At 64.0% G+C, this 17,765-nt stretch overlaps 1 protein-coding gene across 1 annotated transcript in view; it reads right to left on the reverse strand.

Annotated features, from left to right (window-relative positions):
• Positions 1-2,578: 2,578 nt before the first annotated feature.
• Positions 2,579-17,765, reverse strand: part of LOC134341904 (SWI/SNF-related matrix-associated actin-dependent regulator of chromatin subfamily B member 1-like) — a 43,374-nt gene continuing 28,187 nt past the window's right edge. The window contains exons 5-9 of the mRNA XM_063039835.1: positions 17,370-17,497; positions 14,477-14,643; positions 6,053-6,243; positions 3,186-3,317; positions 2,579-2,884 (exon numbers count right to left, since the gene is read on the reverse strand). Coding sequence (XP_062895905.1) covers positions 2,845-2,884; positions 3,186-3,317; positions 6,053-6,243; positions 14,477-14,643; positions 17,370-17,497 — 658 coding nt within the window. The 3' untranslated portion in view covers positions 2,579-2,844. The remainder of the gene's footprint in view (positions 2,885-3,185; positions 3,318-6,052; positions 6,244-14,476; positions 14,644-17,369; positions 17,498-17,765) is intronic.

Genomic DNA, 17,765 nt, shown 5'->3' on the forward strand with positions numbered 1-17,765 from the left:
ATAGTTTTGGAGGGATTGGGGAAGAGGGATAGTTTTGGAGGGATTGGGGAAGAGGGATAGTTTTGAAGGGATTGAGGGAGGGGGATAGTTTGGAGGGATTGAGAGAGGAGGAGATAGCTTTGGAGGGATTGGGGAAGAGGGATAGTTTGGAGGGATTGAGGGAGGAGGGATAGTTTTGAAGGGATTCAGGGAGGGGTATAGTTTGGAGGGATTGAGGGAGGGGGATAGTTTGGAGGGATTGAGAGAGGAGGAGATAGCTTTGGAGGGATTGGGGAAGAGGGATAGTTTGGAGGGATTGAGGGAGGAGGGATAGTTTTGAAGGGATTCAGGGAGGGGTATAGTTTGGAGGGATTGAGGGAGGGGGATAGTTTGGAGGGATTGAGGGAGGAGGGATAGTTTGGAGGGATTGAGGGAGGAGGGATAGTTTTGAAGGGATTGAGGGAGGAGTATAGTTTGGAGGGATTGAGGGAGGGGGATAGTTTGGAGGGATTGAGGGAGGAGGGATAGTTTGGAGGGATTGCGGGAGGAGGGATAGTTTTGAAGGGATTGAGAGAGGAGGAGATAGCTTTGGAGGGATTGGGGAAGAGGGATAGTTCAGAGGGATTGAGGGAGGAGGGATAGTTTTGGAGGGATTGGGGAAGAGGGATAGTTCAGAGGGATTGAGGGAGGAGGGATAGTTTTGGAGGGATTGGGGAAGAGGGATAGTTTGGAGGGATTGAGGGAGAAGGATAATTTGGAGGGATTGAGGGAGCTCCCTCCACCCCTCCCCCACCTCCTTCTCTTCCGTCTGCCGAGGCCCCGCCCCCCGCTCCGTTCCCGCGCTCCTAACGTTCCCAACCGTCGCCTCCCTCCCGCCACCCGGTCCTCGCGCCCGCGCGGGGCGTGCCCGGCGCCGGCCAATCACCCGCCGCTGCGCCGCCGCGGGCCCCGCCTCCTCCTGGGAGGGGGGGAAGGGGAAGGGCGCGCCTGCGCAGTCGCCTTCCGGTCGCCGGATCGGGGAAGAAGGGCGGGGCCAAGGGGACAAAATGGCGGCCTTAAAGAGTCGCCGCTTTTGAGGGCGCTGAGGAGGGAGAAAGGAGGAGAGGAGAGAGGGAGGGAATGAGGGAGTGGAAGTGAGGGAGGGATAAGGGGGAGATAGCAGTGAGGGGAAGAGGTGGAGTGAGGGAAAGGGGGAAAGATGTAGGAGGAGAGGGAGGGAGGTTAGGTGGAGGGATTGGTGGGAATGCCTTGGAAGAGGAGGGAGGAAGTGAGGGGAGAGGAGGGAGGGAGGGGAGAGAGGGTAGGTGGAGGGGAAGAGGAAGAGATAGGGTGGGAATGCCTTGGGAGAGAAGGGAGGGAGGGAGGGAGGGGGGAGAGAAGGGAGGGAGGGAGGGGAGAGAGGGGGAGGGAGGGGAGAGAGGGTAGGTGGAGGGGAAGAGGGAGGGATGGGGTGGGAGTGCTTTGGCAGAGATGGGAGGGAGGGGGGAGAGAGGGAGGGAGGAGAGAGGAGGGAGGGAGTGAGGGGAGAGAGGGAGGGAGGTTAGGTGGAGGGGAAGAGGGAGGGATGGGGTGGGAATGCCTTGGGAGAGAAGGGAGGGAGGAAGGGGAGAGAGAAGGAGGGAAGGGAGTGAGGGGAGAGAGGTTAGGTGGAGGGGAAGAGGAAGAGATAGGGTGGGAATGCCTTGGGAGAGAAGGGAGGGAGGGAGGGAGGGGAGAGGGGGAGGGAGGGGAGAGAGGGTAGGTGGAGGGGAAGAGGGAGGGATGGGGTGGGAGTGCTTTGGCAGAGATGGGAGGGAGGGGGGAGAGAGGGAGGGAGGAGAGAGGAGGGAGGGAGAGAGGGAGGGAGGTTAGGTGGAGGGGAAGAGGGAGGGATGGGGTGGGAATGCCTTGGGAGAGAAGGGAGGGAGGAAGGGGAGAGAGAAGGAGGGAAGGGAGTGAGGGGAGAGAGGTTAGGTGGAGGGGAAGAGGAAGAGATAGGGTGGGAATGCCTTGGGAGAGAAGGGAGGGAGGGAGGGAGGGGAGAGAGGGGGAGGGAGGGGAGAGAGGGTAGGTGGAGGGGAAGAGGGAGGGATGGGGTGGGAGTGCTTTGGCAGAGATGGGAGGGAGGGGGGAGAGAGGGAGGGAGGAGAGAGGAGGGAGGGAGTGAGGGGAGAGAGGGAGGGAGGTTAGGTGGAGGGGAAGAGGGAGGGATGGGGTGGGAATGCCTTGGGAGAGAAGGGAGGGAGGAAGGGGAGAGAGAAGGAGGGAAGGGAGTGAGGGGAGAGAGGTTAGGTGGAGGGGAAGAGGGAGGGATGGGGTGGGAATGCCTTGGGAGAGGAAGGAGGGGAGAGAGAGGGTAGGTGGAGGGGAAGAGGAAGAGATGGGGTGGGAATGCCTTGGGAGAAAAGGGAAGGAGGATAGGAGCGAGGGAGGGGCGGAGGGAGGGAGTGGTGAGGGGGAGGCCAGGAGGGACTTGAGGGATGGACCGCCGAGGGAGCGGGCTCCTCAGTTAAGGAAGGAGACAAGACCCTGATTGGTTTAATACTTTATTCAGCTGCTCCCTGTGCAAACCAACCACCCTCCCTCCCTCCCCTCGCCACCTCCCCCCTCCCCACCCACCCTCCCTCCCTCCCTCCCTACATATTTAATACCCCCTTCCGGCCAGAGGCGCGGAAAAAAAAGTTTCAGATCCTCGCCGTTCCGTCCCTTCGGCTGGGATCTTGCTGTGCATCACGGCTCCTCCCTCCTCCTCCTCCTCCTCCCCCCCCTTCCTGCCAGTGAAGGGGGGGAGTCGGCGGCGCGTATGTGCATTGGGGAAGGGAGAGAGAGTGAGAGGTGGGCAAGGCACCCTCCTCCTCCTCACCGCTCCCTCGCTCCTCTTCGTCTTCACCAGCTGGGAGCGGTGTTGGCGAGTCTCCTCATGCGCCTAGGGGAAGAGAGCGGGAGGCGGGGAGCTGATTAGGTACCTGCACCGGTTTCCTCTCCCCGAACCCTCCCGGATCGTCGGTAGGAGGTCTTGGGGATGGGAGAGAGAAATAAAGGAAGGGAGTGACGGCGGCGGGGGAGGGGGGGGAAACGAGAGAATGAAACTAAAAGGTAGACAGAGGAAAAGGGGATCACAAACTCCGGCGACAGGCACCGCCCAAAGGCAGGGGCCGACGGGCGGGACGAGACGGGGCGGGGGGGGGGGCCCCCGACAGCCGGCAGAGTGGCCGCCCAGCCCTCACCTGGTGTTGCGGTCCTGGTCCCGGATCTTCTTCTCCATCTCGGCGTCGGTGAGGGCCTCGAGCAGCGGGCACCACTGGTCCGCGTCGCTGGTGTTCCGCAGGGCGCTCTCCACGATTGGCAGAGGGTTCTCGCTGGAAGACAGCAGCCCGGAGGTCAGCGGGGGCGTGGGAAAGAGCCGAGAACGAAACTGTCAAAGCTTTGCACCCAAACGTTCTCGATCAAAACTCTCAAATGCTTGGCCCAGAGGTTGGGGCGATGGCACCTCCTCTTCTCACCCTCCCCCACCACCACCCTGATTCTTTCGTTTCGAGAGGAATTAAGAATATAAAAAGCAAGGACGTATTGCTGAAGCTTTTTACAGCACCCGAGGTTACAAGCCATTTTGGGCCCCTTATCGTAGAGAGGATGTGCTGGCATTGGAAAGGGTCCAGAGGAGATTCACGAGGATGATTCTGAGATTGAAAAGGTTAATAGTTTCAATAGTGTTTGATGGCTAGTGGGGGGAGTCTAGGACCAGAGGACACAGCGTGAATGTGGAGAGGATGTTTCCTATGGTGGGGGAGTCTGTGACCAGAGGACACAGATAGAGTGGATGTGGAGAGGATGTTTCCTATCGTGGGGGAGTCTAGCACCAGAGGACACAGATAGAGTGGATGTGGAGAGGCTGTTTCCTGTAGTGGGGGAGTCTAGGACCAGAGGACACAGATAGAGTGGATGTGGAGAGGCTGTTTCCTATAGTGGGGGAGTCTCGGACCAGAGGACACAGATAGAGTGGATGTGGAGAGGATGTTTCCTATGGTGGGGGAGTCTGTGACCAGAGGACACAGATAGAGTGGATGTGGAGAGGATGTTTCCTATCGTGGGGGAGTCTAGCACCAGAGGACACAGATAGAGTGGATGTGGAGAGGCTGTTTCCTGTAGTGGGGGAGTCTAGGACCAGAGGACACAGATAGAGTGGATGTGGAGAGGCTGTTTCCTATAGTGGGGGAGTCTCGGACCAGAGGACACAGATAGAGTGGATGTGGAGAGGATGTTTCCTGTAGTGGGGGAGTCTGGGACCAGAGGACACAGCCTCAGAATAGAGGGACGTCCCTTTAGAACAGAGATGAGGAGGAATTTCTTTAGCCAGAGGCTGGTGAATCTGTGGAATTCGTTGCCACAGGCGGCTGTGGAGGCCAAGTCATTGGGTATATTTAAACTGGACGTTGACGGTTTCCTGATTAGTCAGGGTGCCACAGGTTACGGGGAAAAAGGCAGGCGATTGGGGTTGAAGGGGATAATCGATCAGCCATGATGGGACGAACGGTCTAATTCTGCTCCTCTATCTTACTGTCTAACTTCCGGGACAGACAGAGTGGCGAGCCCGTGGGACGCTCTGCCACAGACTGTGCCGGAGGCCCGGTCCATGGGTATAGTCGAGGCGGAAGTCGCTCTCCCCTGACTGGTCGGGGCATCGAAGGGTCTGACGAGGAGGCGACAGGTCTATAGGGTTGAGTGGGTTCTGGGATTGGCCGTGGTGGAGCACTATGGGAGAGAGGGAATGAGAGGGGAGAGAGGGAATGAGAGAGGAGAGAGGGAATGAAGAAGGGGAGAGGGAATGAAGAAGGGGAGAGGGAATGAAGAAGGGGGAGAGGGAATGAAGAGGGGGGAGAGGGAATGAAGAGGGGGGAGAGGGAATGAAGAGGGGGAGAGGGAATGAAGAGGGGGAGAGGGAATGAAGAGGGGGGAGAGGGAATGAAGAGGGGGGAGAGGGAATGAAGAGGGGGGAGAGGGAATGAACAGGGGGAGAGGGAATGAGAGGGGAGAGGGAATGAAGAGGGGGAGAGGGAATGAAGAGGGGGAGAGGGAATGAAGAGGGGGAGAGGGAATGAAGAGGGGGAGAGGGAATGAAGAGGGGGGAGAGGGAATGAAGAGGGGGGAGAGGGAATGAAGGGGGGAGAGGGAATGAAGGGGGGGAGGTTGGAGAGGGGGAGAGAGGGAATGAGAGAGGAGAGAAGGGGAATGACAGGAGAGAGGGAATGAGAGAGGAGAGAGAAGGGAGAGGGAGGGGGAGGTAGGAGAGGGGGAGAGAGGGAATGAGAGGAGAGGGGGAGGTTGGAGAGGGGGAGAGAGGGAATGAGAGAGGAGAGAAGGGGAATGACATGAGAGGAGAGAGAAGGGAGAGGGAGGGGGAGGTAGGAGAGGGGGAGAGAGGGAATGAGAGGAGAGGGGGAGGTTGGAGAGGGGGAGAGAGGGAATGAGAGAGGAGAGAGGGATTGAAGAGGGAGGGGGAGGTAGGAGAGGGGGAGAGAGGGAATGAGAGAGGAGGGGGGAGGTAGGAGAGGAGGAGAGGGAATGAGAGAGGAGAGAGGGAATGAAGAGGGAGGGGGAGGTGGGGGGGGAGAGAGGGAATGAGAGAGGAGAGAGGGAATGAAGAGGGAGGGGGAGGTAGGAGGGGGAGAGAGGGAATGAGAGAGGAGAGAGGGAATGAAGAGGGAGGGGGAGGTAGGAGAGGAGGACAGAGGGAATGAGAGAGGAGAGAGGGAATGAAGAGGGGGAGAGGGGAGGTAGGAGAGGAGGAGAGAGGGAATGAGAGAGGAGAGAGAAGGGAGAGGGAAAGAAAACAGTGGGAGAGAGAACAGGAGAAGGAGAAAAGAGTGGTGGGAGTTAGAGGGATAGAGGAAACGAGTGGAGGGCAGCGAGAGGGGATGAGGAGGGAGACGGAAAAAGAGGGAAGGATTGGAGGGACAGAGCGGGAGAGGAAATGAGAGAGGGTGCAAGGAAGCAGGTAGAGAGAGGGACAGGGAACGGGAGAGGGGAGATGGGGGGAGCAGTGCACAGCGGGAGACCGGGTCCTCGTCGGGCAGCGACGCGCCACGCCCCTCACCTGAAGGCGTAGGTGCGCTGATGCCAGCTGAGCTGCCCGCGGATGCTGTAGGCGATGGTGGTGACAAACTCACCGCCCAGGCCCAGCTCGGAGCAAAGCTTCAGGGCAAACTTCTCCGGAGAGTTCTCCTTCTCGGACATGTCCCACTCGAACTGGTCCATCAGCAGGATGTTACCCACGTGGGTGTTCAGCTGAGACAGACAGAGAGCGAGAGAGACTCCGGGTCAGACACCCACCGATCACCCCCCTTCCCCACTTCCGTTAGAAACCCGACGGGGCAACGGAGACGGGGAGGGAGAGGGTGACGGAGACGGGGAGCGGTGTAGGGGGAGACGGAGACGGGGAGCGGTGCAGGGGGTGACGGAGACGGGGAGCGGTGCAGGGGGTGACGGAGACGGGGAGCGGTGCAGGGGGAGACGGAGACGGGGAGCGGTGCAGGGGGTGACGGAGACGGGGAGCGGTGTAGGGGTTGACGGAGACGGGGAGCGGTGTAGGGGGTGACGGAGACGGGGAGGGGTGTAGGGGAGGGAGGGGTAACGGAGACGGGGAGGGGTGTAGGGGGAGACGGAGACGGGGAGCGGTGTAGGGGGTGACGGAGACGGGGAGCGGTGTAGGGGGTGACGGAGACGGGGAGGGGTGTAGGGGAGGGAGGGGGTGACGGAGACGGGGAGGGGTGTAGGGGAGGTAGGGGGTGACGGAGACGGGGAGGGGTGACGGAGACGGGGAGGGGTGTAGGGGAGGGAGGGGGTGACGGAGACAGGGAGGGGTGTAGCGGAAGGAGAGAGGTGACGGAGACGGGGAGGGGTGTAGGGGAGGGAGGGAGTGACGGAGATGGGGAGGGGTGTAGGGGAGGGAGGGAGGTGACGGAGATGGGGAGGGATGTAGGGGAGGGAGGGTGTGACGGAGACGGGGAGGGGTGTAGGGGAGGGAGGGGTGACGGAGACGGGGAGGAGTGTGGGGGAGGGAGGGGTGACGGAGACGGGGAGGGGTGTAGGGGAGGGAGGGGGTAACGGAGACGGGGAGGGGTGTAGGGGAGGGAGGGGGTGACGGAGACGGGGAGGGAGGGGGTGACGGAGACGGGGAGGAGTGTAGGAGAGGGAGGGGGTGACGGAGACGGGGAGGGGTGTAGGGGAGGGAGGGGGTGACGGAGACGGGGAGGGGTGTAGGGGAGGGAGGGGGTGACGGAGACGGGGAGGGGTGTAGGGGAGGGAGGGGGTGACGGAGACGGGGAGGGGTGTAGGGGAGGGAGGGGGTGACGGAGACGTGGAGGGGTGTAGGGGAGGGAGGGGGTGACGGAGACGGGGAGGGGTGTAGGGGAGGGAGGGGGTGACGGAGACGGGGAGGGGTGTAGGGGAGGGAGGGGGTGACGGAGACGGGGAGGGGTGTAGGGGAGGGAGGGGGTGACGGAGACGGGGAGGGGTGTAGGGGAGGGAGAGGGTGACGGAGACGGGGAGGGGTGTAGGGGAGGGAGGGGGTGACGGAGACGGGGAGGGGTGTGGGGGAGGGAGGGGGTGACGGAGACGGGGAGGGGTGTAGGGGAGGGAGGGGGTGACGGAGACGGGGAGGGGTGTAGGGGAGGGAGGGGGTGACGGAGACGGGGAGGGGTGTGGGGGAGGGAGGGGGTGACGGAGACGGGGAGGGGTGTAGGGGAGGGAGGGGGTGACGGAGACGGGGAGGGGTGTAGGGGAGGGAGGGGGTGACGGAGACGGGGAGGGGTGTAGGGGAGGGAGGGTGTGACGGAGACGGGGAGGGGTGTTGGGGATGGAGGGAGTGACGGAGATGGGGAGGGGTGTAGGGGAGGGAGGGAGGTGACGGAGACACGGAGGGGTGTAGGGGAGGGAGGGGGTGACGGAGACGGGGATGGATGTAGCGGAGGGAGGGGATGACGGAGACGGGGAGGGGTGTAGGGGATGGAGGGAGTGACGGAGACGGGGAGGGGTGTAGGGGAGGGAGGAGGTGACGGAGACGGGGAGGGGTGTAGGGGAGGGAGGGGGTGACGGAGACGGTGAGGTGAGGAAGACGGGGAGGGAAGGGGTAACGGAGACGGGGAGGGGTGTGGGGGAGGGAGGGGGTGACGGAGACGGGGAGGGGTGTGGGAGAGGGAGGGGGTGACGGAGACGGGGAGGGGTGTAGGGGAGGGAGGGGTGTAGGGGATGGAGGGAGTGACGGAGATGGGGAGTGGTGTAGGGAAGGGAGGGAGGTGACGGAGACGGGGTGGGGTGTAGGGGAGGGAGGGGGTGACTGAGACGGGGAGGGGTGTGGGGGAGGGAGGGGTTGACGGAGACGGGGAGGGATGTAAGGGAGGGAGGGGGTGACGGAGATGGGGAGGGATGTAAGGGAGGGAGGGGGTGACGGAGACGGGGAGGGGTGTGGGGAAGGGAGGGGTTGACGGAGACGGGGAGGGGTGTAGGGGAGAGAGGGGGTGACGGAGACGGGGAGGGGTGTAGGGGAGGGAGGGGGTGACGGAGACGGGGAGGGGTGTGGGGGAGGGAGGGGGTGACGGAGACGGGGAGGGGTGTAGGGGTGGGAGGGGGTGACGGAGACGGGGAGGGGTGTAGGGGAGGGAGGGAGTGACTGAGACGGGGAGGGGTGTAGGGGAGGGAGGGGATGACGGAGACGGGGAGGGGTGTGGGGCAGGGAGGGGGTGACGGAGACGGGGAGGGGTGTAGGGGAGGGAGGCGTTGACGGAGACGGGGAGGGGTGTAGGGGAGGGAGGGGATGACGGAGACGGGGAGGGGTGTAGGGGAGGGAGGGGGTGACGGAGACGGGGAGGGGTGTAGGGGAGGGAGGGGGTGACGGAGACGGGGAGGGGTGTAGGGGAGGGAGGGGGTGACGGAGACGGTGAGGGGTGTAGGGGAGGGAGGGGGTGACGGAGACGGGGAGGGATGTAGGGGAGGGAGGGGGTGACGGAGACGGGGAGGTGTGTAGGGGAGGGAGGGGGTGACGGAGACGGGGTGGGGTGTAGGGGAGGGAGGGGGTGACGGAGACGGGGAGGGGTGTAGGGGAGGGAGGCGGTGACGGAGACGGGGAGGGGTGTGGGGGAGGGAGGGGGTGAGTCGGAGACGGGGAGGGGTGTAGGGGAGGGAGGGGGTGACGGAGACGGGGAGGGGTGTAGGGGAGGGAGGGGGTGACGGAGACGTGGAGGGGTGTAGGGGAGGGAGGGGGTGACGGAGACGGGGAGGGGTGTAGGGGAGGGAGGGGGTGACGGAGACGGGGAGGGGTGTAGGGGAGGGAGGGGGTGACGGAGACGGGGAGGGGTGTAGGGGAGGGAGGGGGTGACGGAGACGGGGAGGGGTGTGGGGGAGGGAGGGGGTGACGGAGACGGGGAGGGGTGTAGGGGAGGGAGGGGGTGACGGAGACGGGGAGGGGTGTAGGGGAGGGAGGGGGTGACGGAGACGGGGAGGGGTGTGGGGGAGGGAGGGGGTGACGGAGACGGGGAGGGGTGTAGGGGAGGGAGGGGGTGACGGAGACGGGGAGGGGTGTAGGGGAGGGAGGGGGTGACGGAGACGGGGAGGGGTGTAGGGGAGGGAGGGTGTGACGGAGACGGGGAGGGGTGTTGGGGATGGAGGGAGTGACGGAGATGGGGAGGGGTGTAGGGGAGGGAGGGAGGTGACGGAGACACGGAGGGGTGTAGGGGAGGGAGGGGGTGACGGAGACGGGGATGGATGTAGCGGAGGGAGGGGATGACGGAGACGGGGAGGGGTGTAGGGGATGGAGGGAGTGACGGAGACGGGGAGGGGTGTAGGGGAGGGAGGAGGTGACGGAGACGGGGAGGGGTGTAGGGGAGGGAGGGGGTGACGGAGACGGTGAGGTGAGGAAGACGGGGAGGGAAGGGGTAACGGAGACGGGGAGGGGTGTGGGGGAGGGAGGGGGTGACGGAGACGGGGAGGGGTGTGGGAGAGGGAGGGGGTGACGGAGACGGGGAGGGGTGTAGGGGAGGGAGGGGTGTAGGGGATGGAGGGAGTGACGGAGATGGGGAGTGGTGTAGGGAAGGGAGGGAGGTGACGGAGACGGGGTGGGGTGTAGGGGAGGGAGGGGGTGACGGAGACGGGGAGGGGTGTAGGGGAGGGAGGGGGTGACTGAGACGGGGAGGGGTGTGGGGGAGGGAGGGGTTGACGGAGACGGGGAGGGATGTAAGGGAGGGAGGGGGTGACGGAGATGGGGAGGGATGTAAGGGAGGGAGGGGGTGACGGAGACGGGGAGGGGTGTGGGGAAGGGAGGGGTTGACGGAGACGGGGAGGGGTGTAGGGGAGAGAGGGGGTGACGGAGACGGGGAGGGGTGTAGGGGAGGGAGGGGGTGACGGAGACGGGGAGGGGTGTGGGGGAGGGAGGGGGTGACGGAGACGGGGAGGGGTGTAGGGGTGGGAGGGGGTGACGGAGACGGGGAGGGGTGTAGGGGAGGGAGGGAGTGACTGAGACGGGGAGGGGTGTAGGGGAGGGAGGGGATGACGGAGACGGGGAGGGGTGTGGGGCAGGGAGGGGGTGACGGAGACGGGGAGGGGTGTAGGGGAGGGAGGCGTTGACGGAGACGGGGAGGGGTGTAGGGGAGGGAGGGGATGACGGAGACGGGGAGGGGTGTAGGGGAGGGAGGGGGTGACGGAGACGGGGAGGGGTGTAGGGGAGGGAGGGGGTGACGGAGACGGGGAGGGGTGTAGGGGAGGGAGGGGGTGACGGAGACGGTGAGGGGTGTAGGGGAGGGAGGGGGTGACGGAGACGGGGAGGGATGTAGGGGAGGGAGGGGGTGACGGAGACGGGGAGGTGTGTAGGGGAGGGAGGGGGTGACGGAGACGGGGTGGGGTGTAGGGGAGGGAGGGGGTGACGGAGACGGGGAGGGGTGTAGGGGAGGGAGGCGGTGACGGAGACGGGGAGGGGTGTGGGGGAGGGAGGGGGTGTCGGAGACGGGGAGGGGTGTAGGGGAGGGAGGGGCTGACGGAGACGGGGAGGGGTGTGGGGGAGGGAGGGGTGACGGAGACGGGGAGGGGTGTTTGAGAGGGAGGGGGTGACGGAGACGGGGAGGGGTGTGGGGGAGGGAGGGGGCGACGGAGACGGGGAGGGGTGCAGGGGAGGGAGGGGGTGACGGAGATGGGGAGGGGTGTAGGGGAGGGAGGGAGTGACTGAGACGGGGTGGGGTGTAGGGGAGGGAGGGGGTGACGGAGACGGGGAGGGGTGTGACGGAGACGGGGAGGGGTGTAGGGGAGGGAGGGGGTGACGGAGACGGGGAGGGGTGTAGGGGAGGGAGGGGGTGACGGAGATGGGGAGGGGTGTAGGGGAGGGAGGGAGTGACTGAGACGGGGAGGGGTGTAGGGGAGGGAGGGGGTGACGGAGACGGGGAGGGGTGTGGGGGAGGGAGGGGTGACGGAGACGGGGAGGGGTGTGGGGGAGGGAGGGGGTGATGGAGACGGCGAGGGGTGTAGGGGAGGGAGGGGGTGACGGAGACGGGGAGGGGTGTAGGGGAGGGAGGGGGTGACGGAGACGGGGAGGGGTGTAGGGGATGGAGGGAGTGACGGAGATGGGGAGGGGTGTACGGGAGGGAAGGGGTGACGGAGACGGGGAGGGGTGTAGGGGAGGGAGGGGGTGACGGAGACGGGGAGGGGTGTAGGGGATGGAGGGGGTGACGGAGATGGGGATGGGGGGGTGTAGGGAAGGGAGGGAGGTGACGGAGACGGGGAGGGGTGTTAGGGGAGGGAGGGGGTGACGGAGACGGGGAGGGGTGTAGGGGAGGGAGGGGGTGACTGAGACGGGGAGGGGTGTTGGGGAGGGAGGGGGTGACGGAGACGGGGAGGGGTGTAGGGGAGGGAAGGGGTAACTGAGATGGGGAGGGGTGTAGGGGAGGGAGGGGGTGACGGAGACAGGGGGGGTGTAGGGGATGGAGGGGGTGACGGAGACGGGGAGGGGTGTGGGGGAGGGAGGGGTTGACGGAGACGGGGAGGGATGTAAGGGAGGGAGGGGGTGACGGAGATGGGGAGGGATGTAAGGGAGGGAGGGGGTGACGGAGACGGGGAGGGGTGTGGGGAAGGGAGGGGTTGACGGAGACGGGGAGGGGTGCAGGGGAGGGAGGGGGTGACGGAGACGGGGAGGGGTGTAGGGGAGGGAGGGGGTGACGGAGATGGGGAGGGGTGTAGGGGATGGAGGGAGTGACTGAGACGGGGAGGGGTGTAGGGGAGGGAGGGGGTGACGGAGACGGGGAGGGGTGTGGGGCAGGGAGGGGGTGACGGAGACGGGGAGGGGTGTAGGGGAGGGAGGCGTTGACGGAGACGGGGAGGGGTGTAGGGGAGGGAGGGGATGACGGAGACGGGGAGGGGTGTAGGGGAGGGAGGGGGTGAGGGAGACGGGGAGGGATGTAGGGGAGGGAGGGGGTGACGGAGACGGGGAGGGGTGTAGGGGAGGGAGGGGGTGACGGAGACGGTGAGGGGTGTAGGGGAGGGAGGGGGTGACGGAGACGGGGAGGGATGTAGGGGAGGGAGGGGGTGACGGAGACGGGGAGGTGTGTAGGGGAGGGAGGGGGTGACGGAGACGGGGTGGGGTGTAGGGGAGGGAGGCGGTGACGGAGACGGGGAGGGGTGTGGGGGAGGGAGGGGGTGTCGGAGACGGGGAGGGGTGTAGGGGAGGGAGGGGCTGACGGAGACGGGGAGGGGTGTGGGGGAGGGAGGGGTGACGGAGATGGGGAGGTGTGTAGGGGAGGGCGGGGGTGAGGGAGACGGGGAGGGGTGTAGGGGACGGAGGGGGTGACGGAGACGGGGAGGGGTGTAGGGGAGGGAGGGGGTGACGGAGACGGGCAGGGGTGTTGGGGATGGAGGGAGTGACGGAGATGGGAGGGGTGTAGGGGAGGGAGGGAGGTGACGGAGACAGGGAGGGGTGTAGGGGAGGGAGGGGGTGACGGAGACGGGGAGGGGTGTAGGGGAGGGGTGTAGGGGAGGGAGGGGGTGACTGAGACGGGGATGGATGTAGGGGAGGGAGTGGGTGACGGAGACGGGGAGGGGTGTAGGGGAAGGAGGGGGTGACGGAGACGGGGAGGGGTGTAGGGGAGGGAGGGGGTGACGGAGACGGTGAGGTGAGGAAGACGGGGAGGGAAGGGGTAACGGAGACGGGGAGGGGTGTGGGGGAGGGAGGGGGTGACGGGGACGGGGAGGGGTGTAGGGGAGGGAGGGGGTGACGGAGACGGGGAGGGGTGTAGGGGAGGGAGGGGGTGTCGGAGACAGGGAGGGGTGTAGGGGAGGGAGGGGGTGACGGAGATGGGGAGGGGTGTAGGGGAGGGAGGGGGTGACGGAGACGGGCAGGGGTGTAGGGGAGGGAGGGGGTGACAGAGACGGGGTGGGGTGTTGGGGAGAGAGGGGGTGACGGAGACGGGGAGGGGTGTAGGGGAGGGAGGGGGTGATGGAGACGGTGAGGTGAGGAAGACGGGGAGGTGAGGAAGACGGGGAGGGAAGGGGTAACGGAGACGGGGAGGGGTGTAGGGGAGGGGGGGGTGACGGAGACGGGGAGGGGTGTAGGGGAGGGAGGGGGTGTCGGAGACGGGGAGGGGTGTAGGGGAGGGAGGGGGTGACGGAGATGGGGAGGGGTGTAGGGGAGGGAGGGGGTGACGGAGACGGGGAGGGGTGTAGGGGAGGGAGGGGGTGACAGAGACGGGGTGGGGTGTTGGGGAGGGAGGGGGTGACGGAGACGGGGAGGGGTGTAGGGGAGGGAGGGGGTGACGGAGACGGGGAGGGGCGTAGGGGAGGGAGGGTGTGACGGAGACGGGGAGGGGTGTAGGGGAGGGAGGGGGTGACGGAGATGGGGAGGGGTGTAGGGGAGGGAGGGAGTGACGGAGACGGGGAGGGGTGTAGGGGAGGGAGGGGGTGACAGAGACGGGGTGGGGTGTTGGGGAGAGAGGGGGTGACGGAGACGGGGAGGGGTGTAGGGGAGGGAGGGGGTGATGGAGACGGGGAGGGGTGTAGGGGAGGGAGGGGGTGACAGAGACGGGGTGGGGTGTTGGGGAGAGAGGGGGTGACGGAGACGGGGAGGGGTGTAGGGGAGGGAGGGGGTGATGGAGACGGTGAGGTGAGGAAGACGGGGAGGGAAGGGGTGACGTAGACGGGGAGGGAGGGGGTGACAGAGACGGGGTGGGGTGTTGGGGAGAGAGGGGGTGACGGAGACGGGGAGGGGTGTAGGGGAGGGAGGGGGTGATGGAGACGGTGAGGTGAGGAAGACGGGGAGGGAAGGGGTGACGTAGACGGGGAGGGAAGGGGTGACAGAGACGGGGAGGGAAGGGGTGACGTAGACGGGGAGGGAAGGGGTGACAGAGACGGGGAGGGAAGGGGTGACAGAGACGGGGAGGGAAGGGGTGACAGAGACGGGGAGGGAAGGGATGACAGAGACGGGGAGGGAGGGAGGGTGGTGACGGTAACTGGGACGGCCACGGGGACGCGGCTGGCCGGCCGGCCTCACCTTGATGATGACCCTCTGGTCGGTCTGCTCCTCCAGAATGCTGTCCATGGGGTAGGACTCCACCTGCTGCCGAATGGCGGACGCCACGGCGGGGACGAAATTCAGCGGGTTGAGGTCCAGGTCGTCACACAGGATCTCCGCGAACATCTCTGGCGAGATCAGCTTCTCTGCGGCAGCGAGAGACACAGAGGTAACACGCCGCCCCGTCGCCCTGGAGCTCCCGTCAGCTTGAACCTGCCCGGCCCTTGCCCTCTGACCTCTCTCCCTAACAAGGCGCTCTCGCCCACAGAGAAGCCGCCATTCTCCGTAAACAGTGCCTGAAAGTCCCGGGGAGATTTGACAGTTTCTGAGATACTCACGTCACCCCATCTGGCACCAGCAGCCATTCTACGGCCAATGTCTCTCAGACCATGTTTCCTCCCCCACTCTGCTGTTCCCTCTGAACCTCCTGACCGTGTCGGTGTGCTTTAATGCATTGTGTCACTGCCACACTGCGGGTGTACAGGGCTTCCTAATAGAGTGGCCTCTGAGAGGACATTTCGATAAAACCATAAGACAAACGAGCAGAAATAGGACATTCAGCCCATCGAGTCTGCTAGCCCATTCCATTCATCATGGCTGAATTACGATCCCTCTTGGCCCCATTCTCCTGCCTTCTCCCCGTGATCTTTCACACCCCGACTAATCGAGAACCTCCACTTCAAATATACCCAAAGACTTCGCCTCCTCAGTCCCCTGCGGCGACGAATTCCGCTACCCACTGGTGAAAGAAATTACACCTCGTCTCCGTTCTATATGAAGATTAGACTCCCCCACCACAGGAGACGTCCTCTCCGCATCCACTCTATCTGTGTCCTCTGGTCCTAGACTCCCCCACTACAGGAAACATCCTCTCCACATCCACTCTATCTGTGTCCTCTGGTCCTAGACTCCCCCTACTATAGGAAACATCCTCTCCACATCCACTCTATCTGTGTCCTCTGGTCCTAGACTCCCCCACTACAGGAAACATCCTCTCCACATCCACTCTATCTGTGTCCTCTGGTCCTAGACTCCCCCACTACAGGAAACATCCTCTCCACATCCACTCTATCTGTGTCCTCTGCTCCTAGACTCCCCCACTACAGGAAACATCCTCTCCACATCCACTCTATCTGTGTCCTCTGGTCCTAGACTCCCCCACTACAGGAAACATCCTCTCCACATCCACTCTACCTGTGTCCTCTGGTCCTAGACTCCCCCACTATAGGAAACATCCTCTCCACATCCACTCTATCTGTGTCCTCTGCTCCTAGACTCCCCCCACTACAGGAAACATCCTCTCCACATCCACTCTATCTGTGTCCTCTGGTCCGAGACTCCCCCACTATAGGAAACATCCTCTCCACATCCACTCTATCTGTGTCCTCTGGTCCTAAACTCCCCCACTACAGGAAATATCCTCTCCACATCCACTCTATCTGTGTCCTCTGGTCCTAGACTCCCCCACTACAGGAAACATCCTCTCCACATCCACTCTATCTGTGTCCTCTGGTCCTAAACTCCCCCACTACAGGAAATATCCTCTCCACATCCACTCTATCTGTGTCCTCTGGTCCTAGACTCCCCCACTACAGGAAACATCCTCTCCACATCCACTTTATCTGTGTCCTCTGGTCCTAGACTCCCCCACTACAGGAAACATCCTCTCCACATCCACTCTATCTGTGTCCTCTGGTCCTAGACTCCCCCACTACAGGAAACATCCTCTCCACATCCACTCTATCTGTGTCCTCTGGTCCTAGACTCCCCCACTATAGGAAACATCCTCTCCACATCCACTCTACCTGTGTCCTCTGGTCCTAGACTCCCCCACTATAGGAGACATCCTCTCCACATCCACTCTATCTGTGTCCTCTGGTCCTAGACTCCCCCACTACAGGAAACATCCTCTCCACATCCACTCTATCTGTGTCCTCTGGTCCTAGACTCCCCCACTACAGGAAACATCCTCTCCACATCCACTCTATCTGTGTCCTCTGGTCCGAGACTCCCCCACTATAGGAGACATCCTCTCCACATCCACTCTATCTGTGTCCTCTGGTCCGAGACTCCCCCACTACAGGAAACATCCTCTCCACATCCACTCTATCTGTGTCCTCTGGTCCAAGACTCCCCCACTACAGGAAACATCCTCTCCACATCCACTCTATCTGTGCCCTCTGGTCCTAGACTCCCCCACTACAGGAAACATCCTCTCCACATCCACTCTATCTGTGCCCTCTGGTCCTAGACTCCCCCACTACAGGAAACATCCTCTCCACATTGAGTTCAGGAGCCGTGATATATCGTTGCAGCTCCGCAGACCCTGGTTAGACCCAGACGGAAGGATGTGGAAGCTTTAGAGGCGGGGTGTGGGGAAGATTTAACCGGAATGCTGCCGGGATCGGGCAGTGCCCGAGCAAACGAGGGCTTTTCTCTCCGGAGAGGAGGGGGACGAGAGGTGACTTGATCGGGGCGCCCAAGACCATAGAGGCAAGGGTCGAGTGGACAGCCAAGACTTTTTCCCCAGGGGCGAATACGAGGGGGCCTAATTTTATGGTGATTGGCGGAAAGTATAGTGGGGAGTGCCAGAGGCAAGGTTCTTATTTTCTAAAAACAGAGACCGACGGGCGCGTGGGAGGGGTCCACACGTCCCCGCCGAGAAAATGTGGATTTCCTCCCGGTGCTCTGGTTTCCTCCCACGCGCCGAAGACACATCGGCTCGCGCGATCGAGCTGTGGGCCCCGACTGATTCGATTTGAGGCAAACTACCTCGTACCGTCCCCGCCCCACGCACTGCAAAGCGCAGGGACGCGCTCCCCCCCCCCACTCACGAGCACCCCCCTCCCCCCCGGGGGGGCACGGCGAGTACCGTTCATGTTCCAGGTGAAGGTGTCGCGCAGCTTCTGACCATCGATCTCCATGTCCAGCCGGATGGGCACCAACAGCTCGGGCTGGGCGGCGTTTTCGTGGATCACCGCCGGGTCGTGGTCGTCGAAGCTGCCCGGGGGAGAGAGAGAGAGAGAGAAAACGGGAAAGGCGCACGCGGTCACGCCGGGGAAGCGACGGCCAACCCCCCCCTCCCCTCCCCACCACCCTCCCTTTCCGACCGTCTCGCCCTCCCGTCCCCCTCTCGCCCTCCCGATGAAAACAAAGGGCACCCGCGTTTAGCGAATAACCCTCAAAACGCCCCCCTGTCCAAGTGTCGTTTAGATGTCGTTAACGTACCTCTCGCGACCTCTCCCCCTGGCAGCTCGTCCCGTAGACA

This window comes from Mobula hypostoma, unplaced genomic scaffold, assembly GCF_963921235.1.
Source record: "Mobula hypostoma unplaced genomic scaffold, sMobHyp1.1 scaffold_104, whole genome shotgun sequence".
Classification (NCBI taxonomy): Eukaryota; Metazoa; Chordata; class Chondrichthyes; order Myliobatiformes; family Myliobatidae; genus Mobula; species Mobula hypostoma.